General features: G+C 36.5%; 1 protein-coding gene across 3 annotated transcripts in view; it reads left to right on the forward strand.

Moving 5' to 3' along the window:
• PRRG1 (proline rich and Gla domain 1) overlaps positions 1-20,987 on the forward strand; it is a 111,641-nt gene that overhangs the window by 63,208 nt on the left and 27,446 nt on the right. For all 3 annotated transcript variants that reach the window (XM_004063984.4, XM_004063985.4, XM_055375551.2), the window contains exon 3: positions 16,966-17,126. In XM_004063984.4, the coding sequence (XP_004064032.1) occupies positions 16,966-17,126 (161 nt within the window). The remainder of the gene's footprint in view (positions 1-16,965; positions 17,127-20,987) is intronic.

Raw genomic sequence — 20,987 nt, forward strand, 5'->3', positions numbered from 1 at the left:
CTGGATCTTTGATTTTCTTCTTTTGTAGAGACCTCCCAGTATAGGGAGAGATGGATCAATCTTGATACTATATATATAGTATATACTATTTTATATATATAACTCACAGATACTATATATATACACCTTCCCCAAACCCAGCTTCTTTATAAGTCTTTTTTCTGTTTTCGGTTTTCTTGCTAGTAACATAAAATAAAGAGAGTCTACTATGCAGCCAATAACAGTAGTAAAAAAAAATCATCTGTGAGGTTGATTTGTAACTTTTTTTTAAATTTTAAAGCCCGGCATTAAGAACCATTAGATGAATTCCTTTTGTTTATTTTTGCCTTCTCATAAGGCTGTTTATGGGCAGTGGACAACAGATAAATTTAAGTTCATTTCATTGTTAATATTAAGCAGCCACCACAGGGACTTCATAAATAATTCTAATTAATGTATATCATGTCAACCTAAAATAATCAAAAGGGTCAGAATCTAGTTTAAAGAGTTTATTTGAGTGCAGAGGTTGAGGACGGACTCTAAAGAATGGAAATCACTGTTTCCAGTTGTAGAAGTTTGGGGATCACTCGAATAGACAAAGTTTAGGATATTTTAACAGAATTTTAACATCTTTCTATGTAAGGCTTACTGCATAGTTACAATGACCTGATTGATCCGGGTGGTCCTTTTCTTTCAGGAAAGGCATATTTAACATTCCACACTGAAGATGTGATTGTCATGGGGTCTCTGTTTGGGGCACCATCTGGTCTGAGTTAGGTACAGGATAATAGAGTAGCAAAGATCAGTGACTGAAAGGGGGAGCTCTGGCCTCTGGTCTTTGCTATTCATTTACAAAACAATAGCAATGAGGAAGAGTGTTAAACTATAACCTAAGAAACAGAATTGCAAAATATGTTATGTGACTGAAACCACAGTCACATCTCTCCCAAGGCTTAAAGTGTTTTGGGGGGTCCCAACAGCTTTTACATTTTATTAATTTTCACAATTATAAAATTAGAATGCCTTGAAGGATCTCAGAGGAAGATTTGGTGTGTGGTGTGGTATAGTACAGTGAGAAGAATACTGGATACAGAAGGCCTGAATTCAAGTTCTATCTCTACTACCTTGATCAAATCCTAGAACCTCCCTAAACTTGTTTGTTCATCCCTGAGGTGGGATTAATACATTCTGCACTTCTAGCCTCAGAAAGTTGTCATTGGCATAATGTGATAATACATGTAAAAGTGTTTTGAGAGTTCTAAAGTGTAATGGAATACAGCAGTGGTATCTGCCCATTACTGTCCTTACTGACTAACTATATCTTCATTGTTTTTTTAATGGGTAAAAATGAAGTTATTTGACCAGATGCTTCTGTAGGCAGCATGACTGGGACTTGGGTCATGCAAGCAACTGAGAGTTCTTCCTTTTGTTGCACTTTGCTTGCCCCACCCTTGTGTGGGCCCTGGTAGGAAGCCCTAAGGATTATGGATCAATCATGGAAAATATCTTCTTGAATCTTGCTGAATCAGCTTTTGTTCCTGTTTTCTCCAGAGCTTCCCTTGGAAATTGATTAGGCCTAGCTATTCTGATTCTTTCCAGATCTTCACAAAAGATGGCAATCTCTGATGGTTTAGAAATTTTAAAACTAAATGAACTTTTTAAAAACTATTCGGAATTCTGGGACTAATCTGTGCCACGTCCTGCCCGCAAATCAGCTGTCAATGGAAGCTTCTAGAGTAGTGATACGGCTCCAATGACTGGGGGAACTCCAGGGTCCTTAGTCTCATGTCGAGTTAGATAAAACGACACAGATACACGTGGAGTGGTTTTAAGTAGTGGAGAGTTTAATAGACTAGAAAGAAGGAAGAAGCTCCCTCCTACAGCTGAGAGAGGAAACCTCGAATGTGGTGGAAAACAGCCAGTTATATGAGGAGGCTGGAGGAGGCAGTGTCTGATTTGCATAGGGCTCAGGGGATTGGTTTGACCAGGTATGTCATTGACATAGCCTGCGAGAAAACTGGCCTTCCCACCCTAGCGTTTTAATGTGCAAATGTATCCCCATGATGTTCTACACATGTGGGGGATATGTGGGGGTGGCCATGTTGCCAGGAACATGTTGGGGCAAGGGGAAGAAGATGGCGGGAATCGCCATGTTTGTGCGGACCCAGTTTCCAGTGGCAGGTGTTTGCATATCAAAGCTTGCCGGCCCAACTTTAAGAGCCTGGGCTTTCCTGCTAGACAAGAAACATTTCTGGAGCAGCTTTAAAAGAAACAAAAACTTCCCAAGGACCCTCTTTCCTATCTATTGCCTAAAATAATTTCTTAGTAACTCCTATAACATTAGCACATCATGTTTGGTCCTCACCCAATCCCAAAAGCTTCAAGTGGATTTGGAGAATGTTCTGGTTGTTGGATACTGCTATAGCCATATAGAGGAGAGAGCTGCACTGAGACAAGGAAACCCATTCTTTCTCATTTCCTCTATTCATTTTTAGACTGCTCATCAGGTCACTAGCAAAGGGACTGTTAGGTGCTTAGTTTAGAAGATGTCTCAGCAACTTTTTGTTCAAATGGTCAGGCAATTAGTAGTTGACCTTTGAACAATGTGGGGGCTAGGGATGACTCTGTTGCTTAATCAAAAATCCATGTATAATTTTTGATGCCCCCAAAACTTAACTACTAATAGCCTACTGTTGACTGAAAGCCTTACCAATAATATAAACAATTGATTAACACATACTTTATATGCTATGTGTATTACATACAGTATTCTTATAATAAAATACACTAGAGAATAGAAAATATTAAGAAAATCATAAGAAAAAGAAAATGTATTTACTATTAAGTGGAAGTAGATCATCATAAAGGTCTTAATTTTTGTCATCTTCACGTTGAATCAGTGGAGGAAGAAGAGGAATTGGTCTTGCTGTCTTAGGAGTGGCAGAGACTGCAGAAAATTTGCATAGAAATTAACCCGTGCAGTTCAAATATGTGTTGTTCAAGAGTCAACTGTAGTTTTTGCTAAAGAACAGGGCATAGTAATGTAATCTGCAAAGATAGGCATGTTTCCAGGCTGGTGATGAGATAAGGGAAGTGCTTCAAAGAATGCTGCTTTTACAAATACAGAAGCTTGTGATAGCATTTTCACTGTGTTGACCACTTTGAAAGTATTTGTAATATCCTGAATCTCAAAGAGACTCTATCCTTTACTCTCTAAGCTTTGCTTAGTTTGCCTGATTACATTTGTTAATTGCTGACACTGTTATTGGGGAGAAAAAGATGCTACTGTATGCTCATTTTTCTGTTTTCTGGCACTGTACAATGAAATTTTTCCTGCACTTGGCAAAGATTCTCACAAACGTAGCCCAGTGTATCATACAGAGGGACACAGAGGAAAAATATTGCAAAGATATGACACTAGCCTCATTACATAAATTAAGGATGCATGAAAACAAAAAACAGTTGGATAACTGTACAGTTTAGGTGAGAAATTAAAACTGAGGTGAATTTCTTTTAGCATTCTTTGATATTAGATGAAGAAGTTATTTGTACATATGTGTTAGAAGAATCATTCGTTTATGTGACATGAAGGATTATAAACAAAATTTAAATCTTAAAGTGCGGAAGATGAGAACAGCCTTGTATATTTAATTTTTTATTAGTCTACTACTACCAGTGTCCATTGTGTGTGGCACTGAAATCCCATTCACTATGTATGAATTCTTAAACAGGGCTTAGTATTTAGGACTCTTAAGAATCTATAATTATTCTGATATTAACACATTTCTGTAGAGCACTTTATAACTCATAGCTATTCCCTCTACATTATCTTGAGTTGTAAGACAACCCTATGATGTAAATAGGGATTATTATCCTCATTTTATGTATTATAAAACTGAGGCTCATAAGAAAAAGTCTTATCTGTAATCCACAGACTACTAATGGAGAGCCAAAATGCAAATCTAGGTCTTCTTATGTTACATCCAGTTTTTTTCTTCCAATAAACCATGTTCTGAATATGTTAATCATCAGTAGTGTGTAAGTCAATTAAAAACTTAGGAGCTCTCTGTTGCTGTGAGAGGTATAGAAGAAATTATTTTTTAATATCTGCAATGTTCGTATTATCATGAGGGACTGGACAGATAGGCGAAGGGAAATGGCTCATTGTTCATCAACCTTTAGGGTAACAGCTAAAATACATGTGTATCAGATGGTGGAGTGCCTCAAATATTAAAATCCTCTGAGCAGCAGTGGTCTATGTCTGTGGTAATTCAAAAGGCAACTACACTGATTGGCAGTGACCATAGTAGATAACAAAACAACTCAGTTCAGAAGCTTGTGCTACACAGTCCACAAGGGAAGGTGCCTAAAGTAAAGGGCCTGATGCCACTTACCTGGCCTATGTGAAACTCACCCGTTTGACTGATGAGTTTTTATCTTTGTTGCTTTTGTTGACACAAGGAATATAATGCATCATGGAACACCAGAATAGCATGAGATGACAAGATGAGATACTGGTTCAAAAATGAACAGCAGGTATAAATAAAATTATATGTAAAATTCTAGTAGATAACATTTTTACAAAGAGAATGTGAGGATTTTACAAATGTGTATATATAGGCTCACAAAATATTATAATATAATCAGCCTTCCATATCTGTAGGTTCCACATCTGTAGATTCAACCAACCATGGATTGAAGTTATTTGAGAAAAAAACAAAAAAATAAGAATACAACAATAAAGTGCAAATAGAAATACAGTATAACAACTATTTTCATAGCATTTACATTGTATTAGGTTTTATAAGTAATCTAGAGATGATTTACAGTATATAGAAGGATATGCATAGGTTATATGCAACTACTATGCCATTTTATATAAGGGACTTGAGCATTTTGGTATCTGTGGAAGTCCTGGAACCAATCCCCAGTGGATACCAGATGACTGTTCTAGGGTATTTATCTTTAATCATCTTCAAATGGTAATTAAAACTATATTTTACCTTTTCATTTCTCATCTGACCAACTGGCATATTCATGATAAAATGGTAAAAGGCCCAGTACTCCCAGTAAGTATTATCTTTACCTACAATGAATATTTTTCAGTTTTCTTGCTTTAAAAATTTTGTGATTATTGTTTTTATTACAGTGTTTCTGTAGAATTTGATTTTTAAAAATATAGCTACTTTCCATCTGAATTTTTTTCTATCTCAGAACACATTTCTATTACTGAATCTTCTAAGTGCTGTAGTTTGTGGTATCTGCTAGCCTCATATGAAGTTATTAATGGCTATTTTCACTGTCTACCTTAAAAGCAGAGCTTCTGGGAGAAGTTCATCATGTTGTCTTGATAATAGCAAATCATGAGCTAGCTGCTTGTACACATCTTCCACAAAATAGGAATAATACTTAGCCATGAATTTTCAAAAGGATTAATTTTGCTTTGTTGTATACAAAGCAATATCTGGAATAGCTTAATGATTGCAATCAGGCAGGTCTTCTTTGTGGAGGATAATCTGAATTAAAATATGAAGATAACTTAGGATTTTTTTTTTCTGTTTCTCCTCTTCCAGTATTTAGTCTTTGGAAATAGGTCTTACCTACCTAGCTTAGAAGAAAATCTTAGGTCTATAAAATCTTAATATGAAAAGTCAGTTTCCATTTTCATTTTCTGTACTTAATAGTAACATGACCTTAATGTCTTAGCATAAATGAATTTTTATGGTCGTGCTGTAGCAAAACAGTGGTAGTGTTGCCAGTTAGTCTTTGTTTCTTATTAAAACATAGCAGCATAATTCCTCTGGGTCCTTGCATGTGCTGGGCTCCTTTATCCCAAGGAACTCAAACATATCACCCTAGTTGTCAAGACTTAGTGGAAGGCAACATGGTTTACAGCCACCACAGTAAATACATAAGTTCTTTAATTCACTGCTGAACTATTGTTAAGTTGAAGCCAATTCTAAACTTTAACTGAGTGTACAGCTCTATATTGTCAAATAGGGAATGAACCTTCAAACTGACAAGCCCTGTAAAGTAACTGTCTTATAATGAAGTGCCTAATTTTATTTGGCTTTATGGTTCAAGTGAAGTTGTCCATTTAAAGTCAATTAATTATTCCATTTTTCTGGCCTATATTAGATTTGAGAGTCTCTTTATTGTGACATATTCAGGCCTCTTTAGTTTAGATGATGTCAATAATTTATTATAAATTCTTATCTTCAGAATTTTATAACAGTAATACGAATTTGCTTGTGGCTGACAACTGCCATAATTTTTTCTTGGCAAGTTTTTCTCACCAGAAAAAAAAAAGAACTAACGGAGAGGTTACTTTTAAAAAACTCATTATAGTGCTTGATGCTTTTTGTCTTTGATGCAATCCTCTCTGCCATTTACTTATTAAAGAAGAAAATAACCTTTGGCACATAATTTTAGAAAGGTTTCTCAACTTTAGCACTATTGATTTTTTTAATGGAGGCAAAATTTATATAACATAGACTTGACTATTTTAAAGTGTATAATTCAGTGGCATTTAGTACATTTTGTAACCAGAAGGTTGCTGTGCTGTAAGGAAAATAGTTACAAAATGTACTAAAGGTTGCTGTGCAACCTTCCAGTTATAAAACATTTTCATCACTTCCAAAGGAGATCCTATTCCCATTAAGCAGTCACTTAATCCCTTCCCATTATCAACATCCCTTACCAGAGAGGTACATTTGTTACAATCAATGAAACTACATTGACATGTCATTATCACCCAAAGTCCATAATTTACATTAGGGTTCACTCTTGTTGTTGTATATTCTATGAGTTTGGGTAAATGCATAAAGAATGACATGTACCCACCATTATAGTATTATACAGAGTAGTTTCATTGCCCTAAAAAAAAATCCTCTGTGTGCCACCTATTCATGCCTCCTGCCCACTCCCTCTCCTCCCCTGGCAATCACTGATCTTTTTATTATCTCTGTGATTTTGCCTTCTCAGATTGAAGAGAAAGAAGCCTTCTCAGATTGGCTTCTTTCACTTAGTATTATGCATTTAGGATTCTTTCATGTCTTTCCATGATTTGATGCTTGTAAATTCTCAACTGTTTGGGGGTAAATATCAAGGAGTACCATTGCTGTATCATATGGTAAGAGTATGTTTAGTTTTGTAAGAAACCATGAAACCGTCTTCTAAGTGGCTGTACTATTTTACATTCCCACCAGCAATGAAAGAGAGTTCCTATTGCTCCATGTCCTTGTCAGCATTTGATGTTGTCAGTGTTCTAGATTTTGGCCAGTTAAATAGGCGTGTAATGGTATCTTCTTGTTTTAACTTGCAATTCCCTGATGACATATAGCCATGAGCTGCATAATGATGTTTTCTTCAATGACAGACCACATATATGAAAGTGGTCCCATAAGATTATATACCGTATTTTTACGGTAACTTTCCTATGTTTAGATATGTTTAGATACACAAATACTTACATTATGTTACTTACAGTATTCACTGTATTCAGTAAGTTGCTTATAGTATTCAGTACAGTCACATGCCATACAGTTTTGTAGCCTAGGAGCAATGAGACTATACCATATAGCCTAGGTGTATAGTAGGTTATGCCATCTAGGCTTGTGTAAGTATACTCCATGATGTTTGCGCAACAACAAAATCACCTAACAATGCATTTCTCATGATGCATCCTGCCGTTAAGCGAAACATGACCAAATGCTGTGGAGCATATTTTCATATGTTTATTTGCCATCCATGTATCTTTTTTGGTGAGGTGTTTGTTAAGATCTTTGGCCCATTTTTATATGCTTGTTTTGTTACTGTTTTAAGAGTTCTTTATACATTTTGGATAGCAATCTTTTACCAGATGTACCTTTTTCAAATGTTTTCTCCCACTCGGTGGTTTGTCTTTTCATTCTCTCGATATAATGGTGTTTTTTTATAGAAGTAAGTTGAGTCTAAAGGAGAGCACAGTATGATTCTAGAGACCAAGGTACAGTCCTAGTCCTATCATCAAGTAGCTGTGGCTTTGGGTAAGTCACTTAACCTATAGATTTCAGTGTAGTGTTCTGGTCAGCAAAATGAAGGGGTTAAGATGGATCAGTGGTTTTCAATGTGTTCGGTGAAGCCATCTTCTAAAGGGGCCCCTGAGGGGCCACCATGAGGGAGGGAGGAAAAGGAAGTGCCTCTGGTACATAGCACCTCTCCTTCAGACAGAACAACTGTACTACATTGTATTTTATCTGTTTTTATTTCATGATAGGTTGATTTGCAGAGTATCCTATGACTAATAAAATTTAGAAAGCTACCAGATTCAATGACTCTCAAAGATCTCTTTCAGTTCTGAAAATCTGCGACTCATGAACATTAATTACCATCCACCTTTTGAGGCTGTATTAATGTGTGAACAGATAGGAAAGAAAGTGATAGAGGAACTAGTGGAATAGCTAATATTATGTGCTTCTCTGATGGTGACAAATCATTCACTCTCTATTTCATGGATTTGAAGTATATAATTCTTGTTCCAGTGTGGCCTATGTATTAGGTTGAACCATAGGAACCTACACTTAACATATTACGTTGAACCATATGAAATGGCCTTCAAAAACTGTAATTTCATGTACTTCAACCAATATAAATGCAGTATGCATAGGGAACCCTTGAGTTCAGAGGCTTCTTAAAGCATCTAGATCGTATATGTATAACTGAATTAATTAAAAATGTGTCACAGCCAGACGCGGTGGCTCACGCCTGTAATCCCAGCACTTTGGCAGGCTGAGGCAAGTGGATCACTTGAGGCCAGGAGTTCGAGACCAGCCTGGCCAACATGGCGAAGCCCCGTCTCTACTAAAAATACAAAAATTACCAGCGCACGGTGGTGCACCCTGTAGTACCAGCTGCTCAGGAGGCTTAAGCAGGAGAATGGCTTGAACCTGGGAGGCAGAGGTTGCAGTGAGCCGAGATCATACCCCTGCACTCCAGCCTAGGTGATGGAGTGAGACTCTGTCTCGAAAAAATAAAATAAATAAAAATGTGCTGATTTCATGGGTGGTTAACAGTCCACTTTGGAAACAAATGAGATTCCAGAATTCTACACATCAGCCCACCATCTCCTTTGGGATTGATGTACATGTAGAATCAATAGCAAGAGTTTATTGAATATAATCAAAATCAATTTGGCTTTTACAATTGCTACATTCTTTTTGGCAAATGTCAGTAGCTGCCAATAGTTAAAGGCATGTGAGGTCTAGGCTCCCCACAATTTGACTACCGGGTTACAACTAAGTCTTAGGCCGAATTTTGCTATACACGGACATTTATCAACAAGATGGCACAGTTCTGCCATATAACTTATTATATAAACTCTATGAAATCCTATTTCTTTCCTTATTTAGGATCTCCCACAATATCTTAGATAAAAAGTTCATCTAAGGCATATGTGACAGCATTCTAGCAATGGTATTCAGCTAACCCATCTAGTTAGATTAAAGCAATCAAGAATCCTTCATATCAGCAGGTAAACATGAGGCCTTTCAGGAATCAAGTCTTGGCCACCATTCCTAAGGGTGCAAACTGCAGAGGCTTTAGATTTTTATACTGTGTTCAGGCACACCCTTGACTGCTGCTGTCATTTCTGGAGCAAATTCACATAAAAACATTTCTTTCACCAGTGAAAAGTCATTTGTGAAATTCATGTTAGTGCTTACTAACAATAGCACAAAACTCATCAATGAAACTCCATTTCTTAAATCCATTATGCTCTATTGTGGGCTGGAGAGAAAGATAGCCAAATGCTTTTGTAGTAGCTACCTTAGAAATGTGGCTGTTTCGTTAAATGTAACATGTGTCCTACTAGGACAGTTATCCACTCCTAGAGTCTAGATTACAACTATCACATAGAATACCTATCCTACAGTCTATGCTGATGAGTTGTAAAGCAATCATTGCAATATAAAATTATGCATTATAAGCTATATTTCATCTTGTGAGTTTTATCTACCTGTCTTTATTTTCTATTAAATGGTGATTATTAGTCACAGCTATTACCATAGTCTTCTATATGAGATAGAATGTAATCAGTATAGATAGGGTCCATAAACTAGAAAGGAAATCATATGGTTGTAACAACCGCAAACATCAAGACTACTGATATTGCTGCTGGTACAATTGAGGCACCAGTAAGAGTAGAACTAGCTATCTTTGGAGTTCTCCTGTTTTGGTGATTCCATCTGATTGTGTGCTTAGTCATGCCAAATTACACTAATAATTCCATATTTGTTTGTTTCTTGGGAGCAAGGCATTGCTCTTGGTTCAGAAATATGTATTAGAATACCATACCTTTAAATCAGTTTGCATAATTGCTATTAATTTGATTCGTGTAATCTGCCATTTCATGAAGAATTCTTTTTGATAAGAAGTAGTTATAAAGTTTAAAACCCCTTTAAAGAAAACTTTGCCTTTTGCCTTCCTCTGTGGGAGAATATATTGCGCCATTTCTCTCTATGTCCTTTTTCCTTACAAAGCATAAAATCATTAGATGAGAGACATCTGAATGTATGCTCTGAAATTTGGCTTTTAAGAATACCATATTGAGATAGTTAGTGTCACTCTGGTGGGAACCATGTTTGTTTTATTTTTAAAGAATACTGACTTTATAGACACACTTTACCTCTTTTGTCATCTCTCATAGAAATCCATTTCTGGCATATTATCCACACTTTTTCCAGGAAACCTACCTGTTATCTGGTATTTCATTGTATGCCTCTGGTACTACAGATTTGTTTAAGTTTTAGGTAATGATCATAACTACTGTATGGTCCTTAGGGGGCAGATTTTAGGTATTAAATATATTAATAATCATTATTTTTTCTCTCAGTCTCTTAGACTTCCCACTCCCACTAGCTCAATCCTGCAACTTCCAATTATTTTTTAAATATATGAGCTTTTTAATGGGTTTCAGTTCCCTCATTCCTGTGTAAACATATACTATATGCTATACTAAACTCTAAGTTTGCAAAAACTGGTTGGGCACATGAGTACCACCATACAATAAATTCTGAATTATTATAAACATATCAGCTATGAAAAGTTAACTTTTAATTTTCAGAAATAGTTTAACAATGGTGAAATAAATTGGGACATTGTACATATTTCTACCTTCCTAAGTAAAAATAGGAGGATGATTTAAATAGTGTATTTTTAGTTTGCTTAATTTTGTTTTTTAGTAAGTGAAATGTCACTTCAGAGTATGAGACTTTGATTTCCTAGGAAAAGTTGTTTCCATCAGTCTGTGATAAGAAGTACCTATTTAACACCTATTTCAGCAGAAAAAAAAAGTTTGAAGGCATTATATGCAGACACAACTGAATAATAGTATCAAAATGACTTACAAGCGAGAAAACAAAGAATTATGAGTTTGACACTTCATAAGATGTTTAAAAAATAAAGCTAAGCACAGGATTGGGTGGAATGGGTGCTTTTTTGATTTTCTCTGTTTGTTTGTTTATTATTGGTTTGGGGTATGGTGATTGCTTGGCTGGAAAATTGTGTATTAATATTCCAAAAGGATTTGGATCCAATACACTACTCCCACTTTCTGAAATTCTTTCCAATTATAGAACTCTTTATGGTTACAACTGAAAGTACTTAAGAAATCATATCCAACACCTTTGCTTCATCAATTAGGAAACACGTTCAGATAAATTAACCAACAAATGTAGGATCAGGTAGCCAGTTTACTGCCAGAGCTGCAACAGGAATCCATATATCCCAACTACAAATTCAGGGCCTTTTTACCATACCACACTTTTTCCTTATCCTATAGTTTCACTTGTCTCAATGCAGGGTTGGTGAAAATGGTTAATAGATATTGGCTCTCTTAGACTTCAACAACATATCTCAAAAGGCAGCTTTCATGTGACAAACAGAAGGCTCGAATAAGCAGAGAGCTTTGCATGTTCTACAGTCTTGTATGAGAAATTTACAATTAAGCTGGATTACTAGAGATTTATTCAGAAAAGAAATCGGCTTCCTTGTTAATTTGTGGACTCTGTAGATTCAGTCTGTGGTACACCAACATTTATACAACACTGGGAACAAATTTTCAATTTGAGCAAATATATTTTGCGGATTGAGGATGCTTACCTTTTTAAACATGATTTAAAAGATTTTTAAAAACCATATTTTTATAGAAATAGCTCTAAATTAGATTATGTAATTTACTGCCTTCTTGAACATCATCCTGAACATCATATGGCCCTTTATTGGTAACTCACATTCACCATTGTAAACATAATCATTGATGTCTATAGCCTTGAGAGCTGTCAGTGTGATGGAGTTTAGATCCTACTCTAAATAACCCCCAAAGAGCCTTCTGACTCTCTTTTCCCTTGCCTTCAGATTAATTAGCTTTCACTTCTGTTGGCTTTCAGTATGTTGATCTAGTTCAGCCCACCCTGCCCCTTTTGCTTTCTAGTTTTCATGTGCAATGAGGCTTTGAAGTCTCAGGAGCCAGGCTCCTGCACATGGATAGAGGAAACTGACCTTTGGTTAGTGTAAGAAGTTGAGGTTCCCCTGTAGATAAAGCATCAAGTGAGTTGTAATGTATGACCTTGGTCATCTCTTGTGTCTAAGTTCATGAGAATGGGTTTATTTGAGCAACTTTTGCATTTCTGCATAAACGAGGTATTACTGTCATTCATATCTGTAGTGATTATGTAAAACATTGAATAGCCACCCAAACTATCAACCTAAAATTCAATAAAGTATATTTTGTTATAGTTACTTGTGATTATCTAAACATACATATCTGTCGTGTATGTAACTTTTCTTTCATAATCTATCCTTTCTAAGAGCTTCTTTGTGGTCTGTTGTTAAAATTCCAGTGATGATAAGCTATCAACATATATTTGACCAAAGTTGAAGTTAATAAAAGCAAGCATATATGTTATGGCAAAGGGTATTTCCTCACAAGTTTGTTATAAGTATCAGGTCCTTATAATAAGGACCATTTCTGGACCATTTCTTGAGAAGAAGTTCTGAAATTTTAAAATCTCATGATATCACCAAAATATTTATGAATCATAAAAGTATATTGTAGCAACTATACAGCATTGGTTAATTGAAAGGACTTATAAGATTCTACGGGGTATATTCTCATAAGACTTTAATAATGGCTCAAGGTATGGTACAGCAGGAGAGAGATCACTCACAAGGCCATTTTTAGTTGCACAGGACACATTTGTCTTCTAATTGTGAACCACCAAGATATGTGCAAGATAACCTTGGTATCGGGAGCTAAGGCTCATGTTTACAGAAGATCTTTGATATCACACTGGTCATGTAGCTGAAACTAGACTATGTAATCAATTAGTCAGGTGCAATCAGCCTATATGTTTTCCAAAAACAGTTCAGGACAAGCTACTACAGTGTGCCTCCAAGCGAATTTGAGACATTAAATAGCACTTCATAAAGCTCCTACATTTCATCCCAGACTTGACCAACGAGACCAAACTCCCAGGCATTCCTGAAGTTAAGGAATGCCTTAACTTGCATTCCTTGCACTTGTCAGACCAAACACAAAGTATTGCACTCAGCATAGGTCACTGTATTTTGAGAGGAAGATGATGCAGACTCAAATCCATTTTCTATGGCAAACAGATGAAGAAGCAAGACATGTTTATTCTGGAAAAGAGAAGTCCCACGGGAAACCATTTACTGTCTTTCTTCATGTATTAGTTGGCCTGTTATATGGAGGAGACTTATGCGTTAATTCAGAGGGTATAAATAAGACTAATGGCTAGGAAGTTGTTAAATCAGTAAAATATCTCTTGAAAAAGGGTACTGTAGTCAAATATCACAAATGCATGTATCATGTTCCTTTTCAGATTTACAAATACATGCATGCATAATGATGTTTCAGTCAACAACAGACTGCATATACAATGATGGTCCCATAAGATTAGGAGCTGAAAAGTTTCTATTGCCTAGTGACATCATAGCATCACAGTGTTAACACATTACTCACATGTTTGTGGCAATACTGGAGTAAACAAACCTACTGCACTGCTAGTCATATAACAGTATAGTACATACAATTATATATTGTACATAATACTTGAAAATGATAACAAATGACTATGATGCTGGCTAACAATGTATTTACTATACTATTTATTGTCATTCTGGAGTAAACTCCTTCTACTTATGAAAAAAATTAACTATAAAATAGCCTCAAGCGAGTTCTTCTGGAGGTAATACAGAAGAAAGCATTGTTATAATAGCAGATGGCAGCTCCATGCATGTTATTGTCCCTGAAGACCTTCAAGTGGGATAAGATGTGGATGTGGAAGACAGTGATATTGATGATCCTGACCCTGTGGAGGCCTAGGCTAATGTGTGTGCTTGTATCTTAATTTTTAACAAAAAAGTTTCAAAAGTAAAAAATACAATAAAATTTTTAGATAGGAAAAAGGCTTATAGAATAAGGATATATATAAAGAAAATATTTTTGTACAGCTGTACAATGTGTTTGTATTTTAAGCTGTGTTATTACTAAAGAGTCAAAAAGTTAAAAAATTAAAAAGTATGAAGTAAAAACATTATAGTAAGCTAAGGTTAATTTATTACTGAAGAAGGAGAAACATTTTCCTTCTTATTTTTTATTTTTTAATTTAATTTAATTTTAATTTTTTTGAGATGAGGTCTCACTGTGTTGCCCAGGCTGGTCTCGAACTCCTGGGCTCAAGCAATCCTCCCACCTCAGCCTCCCAAAGTGCTGGGATTATAGGCATGAGTTACTGCTCGCAGCCAAAATATTTTTTTTAAGAAATATATTTTTATACATTTAATGTAGCCTAAGTCGACAGTGTTGATAAAGTCTACAGTAGTCTACGGTAATGTCCTAGGCCTTCACATTCACTCACCACTCACTCAGGCCAACTTTCAATCCTGTAAGCTCCATTTATGATAAGTGCCCTGCAAACTCCTTTTATGGTAGGTGCCCTATACAGTACCATTTTTTATCTTTTATATCATATTATTCCTGTACATTTTCAATGTTTAGATATACAAATACTTACCATTGTTATAATTGCCTATAGTATTCAGTATAGTAACAAACTGAACAGATTTATAGCCTAGGACCAATAGGCTATATCATATAGCCTAGGTGACTAGTAGGCTATGCCATCTAGGTTTGTGAAAATACACTCCATCCTGTTTGCACAATGATGAAATAGCCTAACAACGTATTTCTCAGAATGGATCCACATTGTTAAGTGATGCATGACTGTTTATACTAAATATATATTAAGGGCCCTAAAAAGTCATTCAGTGAAAGATCTCTTTAAATTTGTTAACCCTAGTATTCCATAAATACTTCACTCAGAATGTTTCCAAGGAACTCTCATTAGGGTAGTGATTCTCAAACTGTGGTAATGGGAGCAGCAGCCAGCAGCATTTCCTGGAAACTGGTTAGAAATGTAATTTTATAGCCCTACCTCAGATCTATGGCATCAGAAACTCTGGGGTGGGGCCCAGCAGTCTGTGTGATAATCAGTCCTTCAGGGATTCTGATGCGGCTAAAAGGCAAGAAGTGTTAGAAAATTTTACTGTTATTCTCCAACTTAACAGTAACCTTTCGCTTTCCTTCATTACACTTAACCACAATTTGTATTTTTTAAAGTTTGTTCTAATGATATTCTATGAATCTGTGAATTCATATTCCATAATCATAATCTATTCTCTGAATTTCCTTCCTTCTGTACCTCATAAAGGGTCATAAAGGAAACCCTTTATGAGGTACAGAAGGAAATACTCATTGAAGGCCTATCATGGTTTTCACCCTGGTGTAAGTGTCATCTAGCTGGTATCAATTTGGATACTTTAAAGAATCCTAAATAATGAGTCCATATATTCTATAAAGTAAAATACTCATTTCTATAACAAAGCAAAACTTTAATCCATTGCTGGCTGTCACTGTCATTTTTAAAAGAGCACATAAAAAGTTTCTCATTTCCTTCAAAATGTTTTTCAGAAAATGTAGACTTTTTTAGCATCTTGAAAGATCTGTAATGTGCCTTTTCTTATGTCAGAATTCTATAAATTAGGAAATGTTCTAATCTCTTGCATTAACAGAGATGAAATTCTGGTGGCATTATATTTGTCTCTCCAAACAGGCAACATTCTTTTAGAAAAATGTAATTGAAATTGAACTTAAAATGTATTTGTATTTAAAAATGAAACATCTTATTTTTTATTTTTTATATTTTATTATTATTAAAATAAAAGCATCTTTTTTACATGGTTTCATAAATGTATTTTGAATGTTTATATGAAATGCCTCTGTAAATCATGCAGAAGAATTTTCTTTTTCTAAAGGACAGTGAAATGAGGTTGAATGTGTTAAAGCATCACACTATATTTAACTCAAGTACATTTAGAACAAAATTATTATTAGGATTTCCATAGAATGAATCATGGCCAAATTTAACTTCTCACAATTTTTTTTTTACCTATTCTTTTCATACAAGTTAGAGCTCTCTGGGTTTATATTACTAGGTCAACTGAAGTGTTATTTATTTTTAGGTAGAGGGACAAAGACTGATAATCTAGAGACTGGATTTGATTTGGCTGCTGCTGTCTGTCAGCAGAATGCCTTGGGGTATCTACTTACAGTGATGAGTATAAGTAGTGCTATCATTATTAGTATATTTAAACACCCATGGTTTGCAGGAATGTGCTGAAGTCTGAATATAACATAGTTAATTATGTCACTGTCCCTGCCCAGGGCAACTGCTATTGAAAGGACATACATCATGAGGAAGATAGCAGATACAGTGGTTTGGAGCTAAGTGTTACTTCATTGCTGACTCACGGAAAGAGGTTTAGGATTTGGCTGTTTTCTAAAGAGCATCTAGCAGTTTTCATCTGGTATATCAACTTGCCACATAGGTTTTTTATTATATTTTTAATACTTATATTTCTTTTTAGTTTTCCTCACGGGAGAAAAAGCCAATTCCGTATTAAAACGCTACCCAAGAGCTAATGGGTTTTTTGAAGAAATAAGACAGGGCAACATTGAGCGTGAGTGCAAAGAAGAATTCTGTACATTTGAAGAAGCAAGAGAAGCTTTTGAAAATAATGAAAAAACTGTAAGTATGTTGGCAATTAAAAAGTTGCACAGATTTGCCTGCCTTTTTGATGTATATTTGAAATCTGCATCCCTGAATTATGTACATTGCTAGCAATTAAAAATTCCTTTGTTAGGAACTCGGAAAATGGCATCTAACTAGTAATATTCTGTGGGTTGGAGAGCTAGGTTCACTTCCCTTTGTGCTGGACTGTCTTTGAGAGCCCCGTTCCTATAGGACTCTGCTGAGCGAGGATTTATCATCTTGGCGAGTAGGAAGGATTTGATTTGCACAGAGCTTTGTTCTGGAAGGTTATAGATAATATCACTTTGCCTAATTACAGAGAAAGTGTGGAGGAAGCTAATGGATGGTGATAGTGTTTTAAAAGGTTTTACTTCTCGTACAAAAGAAAAGACATCCAGACATACCTTCCCACTCCGCGAGAATACTCCTCTTTACTTCTCTTTACTCTAGACTACATGCTATTCAAGGAGAGCAGGAATGGGACAGCACAAGGCAGGGGTGAAAAGTCTATAGAACTGCTCCACAGCTGGAAATTGTTACCAGAGATAGCCATTGTATAAAGATTCAGTCCTGGGCAGCAGGAAAATAACCCTAGATGCTAAACAAGTGGTGTCACTTATGCTAAAAAGATACTAAATATACCTTAAAAGCAGCAGATGCAAAAGTTTTAAAGAAAGGGGTAAGAGGAAGAAGCCACATCTTAGTCAAATCACAGGGTTAGAAATAGGGAAAAGAATATATCATCCATAATACCATCATGCAATCACAAAGCACGGTTGACCTTTTATTTTCTTTCTGGCTTTTTCCCTTTGCATCCGCTTAGTCATTGTTGGTTTTATTTTATTTTATTCATTTTACTTTTTAAAAATAGTATATGTTCATTGTAGAGAAATTTAAAAATGTAGTAACATAAAATCACTTGAGTTTTTAGCACCACCAGTTTTATAATTTTGGTATATCTCATTCTGGCCTATTTTTACTACATAGATACTTCATAAATAAGAAAAATAGGATTGTAGTAGAAATAGTGTTTTGCACCATAAAGTTTTTAATAAAAACTGGCTGAAGTTACTATAAACCATAAACAAAACTTGCTTTTTGATATTGTGCTTTATCAAATAATAGAAATTTTAGATATTCTACTATGGTTTTCACAAGGCTAATGGCTTTTTACCCTACTTTGTCATTCTCCTTTAAAGAAATCGTAAGAACTTGTTTGGGATTTATTGTTCTAAAAGTACTTTATACAAGTGAATAATATTCTTTTATAAAAAAAATTTATTGAGTTATGTTTGACATATAAAAAGCTGTACTTATTTAATGTATACGTTTCTATGAGTTTGGGGATAGGTATACACCTATGAAACAACCATCACCATCAAGGCCACAAACATATCCATCACCTCCCAAAGTTTCCTCTCACCCGTTTATTATTGTTGTAGTTGTGTTCTGTGAGTGTGGTAAGAGGACTTAACATATGATCTACCTTCTTAGCAAAATTTAAGTATATAATACAACATTGTTAGCTGTAGGTACCATGCTGTATAGCAGATCTCCAGAATTCATTTATCTTGCATAACTGAAAGTTTATACTGTTTGCTACTTCTCATTTCTTTCTCCCCAAGCCCCTGGCAACCACCATTCTCCTCTTTGCTTCTATTAGTTCACCTTTTTTAGATTCCATATATAAGTGAGATCCTGTGGTATTTGTCTTTCTATGCCTGGCTTATTTCACTTAATATAATGTCCTCCAGGTCTATTAATGTTGTCACAAATTACAGGATTTCCTTCTTTTATAAGGCTGAATAATATTTCATTGTGTGTTGTATTAGTCTGTTTTCATGCTGCTGATAAAGACATACCCAAGACTGGAAAAAAAGGATTAATTGGACTTACAGTTCCGCATGGCTGGGGAGGCCTCAGAATCATGGCAGGAGGTGAAAGGCACTTCTTACATGGTGGTGGCAAGAGAAAATGAGGAAGAAGCAAAAGCGGAAACCCTCGATAAACCCATCACATCTCATGATACTTATTCACTATCATGAGAACAGCACGGGAAAGACTGGCCCCCATGATTCAATTACCTCCCCCTGGGTCTCTCCCACAACATGTGGGAATTCTGGGAGATACAATTCAAGTTGAGATTTGGGTGGGGACACAGCCAAACCATATCATTCTGCCCCGGCCCCTCCAAATCTCATGTCCTCATATTTCAAAATGAATCATGCCTTCCCAACAGTCCCCCAGAGTCTTAACTCATTTTGGCATTAACCCAAAAGTCCACAGTCCAAAGTCTAATCTGAGACAAGGCATGTCCCTTCCGCCTATGAGTGTATAAAATCAAAAGCAAGATAGTTATTTCCTAGATACAATGGGGGTACAGGTGTTGGGTTAATACAGACCTTCCAAATGGGAGAAATTGGCCAAAACAAAGGGTATACAGGCCCTTTGCAAATCCAAAATCCATCAGGGCAGTCAAATCTTAAAACTCCAAAATTATGTCCTTTGACTCCATGCCTCATGTCCAGGTCACACTGATGCAAGAGGTGGGTTCCCATGGTCTTGAGCAACTCTGCCCCTGTGGCTTTGCAGGGTGCAGCCTCGCTCCTGGTTGCTTTCACAGGCTGGCATTGAGTGCCTATGGCTTCTCTAGGCACACGGTGCAAGCTTTCAGTGGATCTACCATTCTGGGATCTGGAGGATGGTGGCCCTCTTCTCACAGCTCCACTATATAGTACCCCAGTAGGGACTCTGTGTGGGGGCTCTGACCCCACATTTCTCTTCTGCACTGCGATAGCAGAGGTTCTCCATGAGAGCCCTGTCCCTGCAGCAGACTTCTTCCTGGACATCTAGGTGTTTCCACACATCCTCTGAAATCTAGGCAGGGATTCCCAAACCTCAGTTCTTGACTTCTGTGCACCTGCAGGCTCAACACCACATGGAGCTGCCAAAGTTTGGGGCTGGCACCCTCTGAAACCATGGGCCAAGCTGTACCTTAGCCCCTTTTAGCAATGGCTGGAGTGGCTTGGATGCAGGGCACCAAGTCCCTAGGCTGCACACAGCATGGGGACCCTGGGCCTGGCCCAGGAAGCCATTTTTTCCTTCTGGACTTCCAAATCTGTGATAGGGGTGGGTAGGGGCTGCCTTGAAAACCCACGACGTGCCCTGGAGACATTTTCCTCATTGTCTTGGGGATTAACATTCGGCTCCTTGTTATGCAAATTTCTGAAGCCAGCTTGAGTTTTTTCCTCAGAAAATGGGTTTTTCTTTTTTACTACATCATTAGGCTGCAAATTTTCCAAACTTTTATGCTCTGTTTTCCTTTTAAAATGGAATACTTTTAACAGAACCCAAGTCACCTCTTGGATGCTTTGCTGCCTAGAAATTTCTCCCACCAGATAGCCTAAATCATCTTTCTCAAGTTCAAAGTTACACAAATGTCTAGGGCAGGGGCAAAATGCCACCAGTCTCTTTGCTAAAACATAGCAAGAGTCACGTTTGCTCCAGTTCCCAACAAGTTCCTCCTCTCCATCTGAGACCACCTCAGCCTGGACCTTATTGTTCATATCACTATGAGCATTTTTGTCAAAGCCATTCAGCAAGTCTCCAGGAAGTTCCAAACTTTCCCACATTTTTCTGTCTTCTTCTGAGCCCTCCAAACTGTCCCAACCTCTGCCTGTTACCCAGTTCCAAAGTCATTTCCACATTTTCAGGTATCTTTTCAGCAGTGCCCCACTCTCCTGGTACCAATTTATTGTATTAGTCGTTTTTACACTGCTGACATACCTGAGACTGGGAAGAAAAAGAGGTTTAATTGGACTTACAGTTCCACATGGCTGGCAAGGCCTTAGAATCAGG

The sequence above is a fragment of the Gorilla gorilla genome, chromosome X, assembly GCF_029281585.2.
Source record: "Gorilla gorilla gorilla isolate KB3781 chromosome X, NHGRI_mGorGor1-v2.1_pri, whole genome shotgun sequence".
Lineage (NCBI taxonomy): Eukaryota > Metazoa > Chordata > Mammalia > Primates > Hominidae > Gorilla > Gorilla gorilla.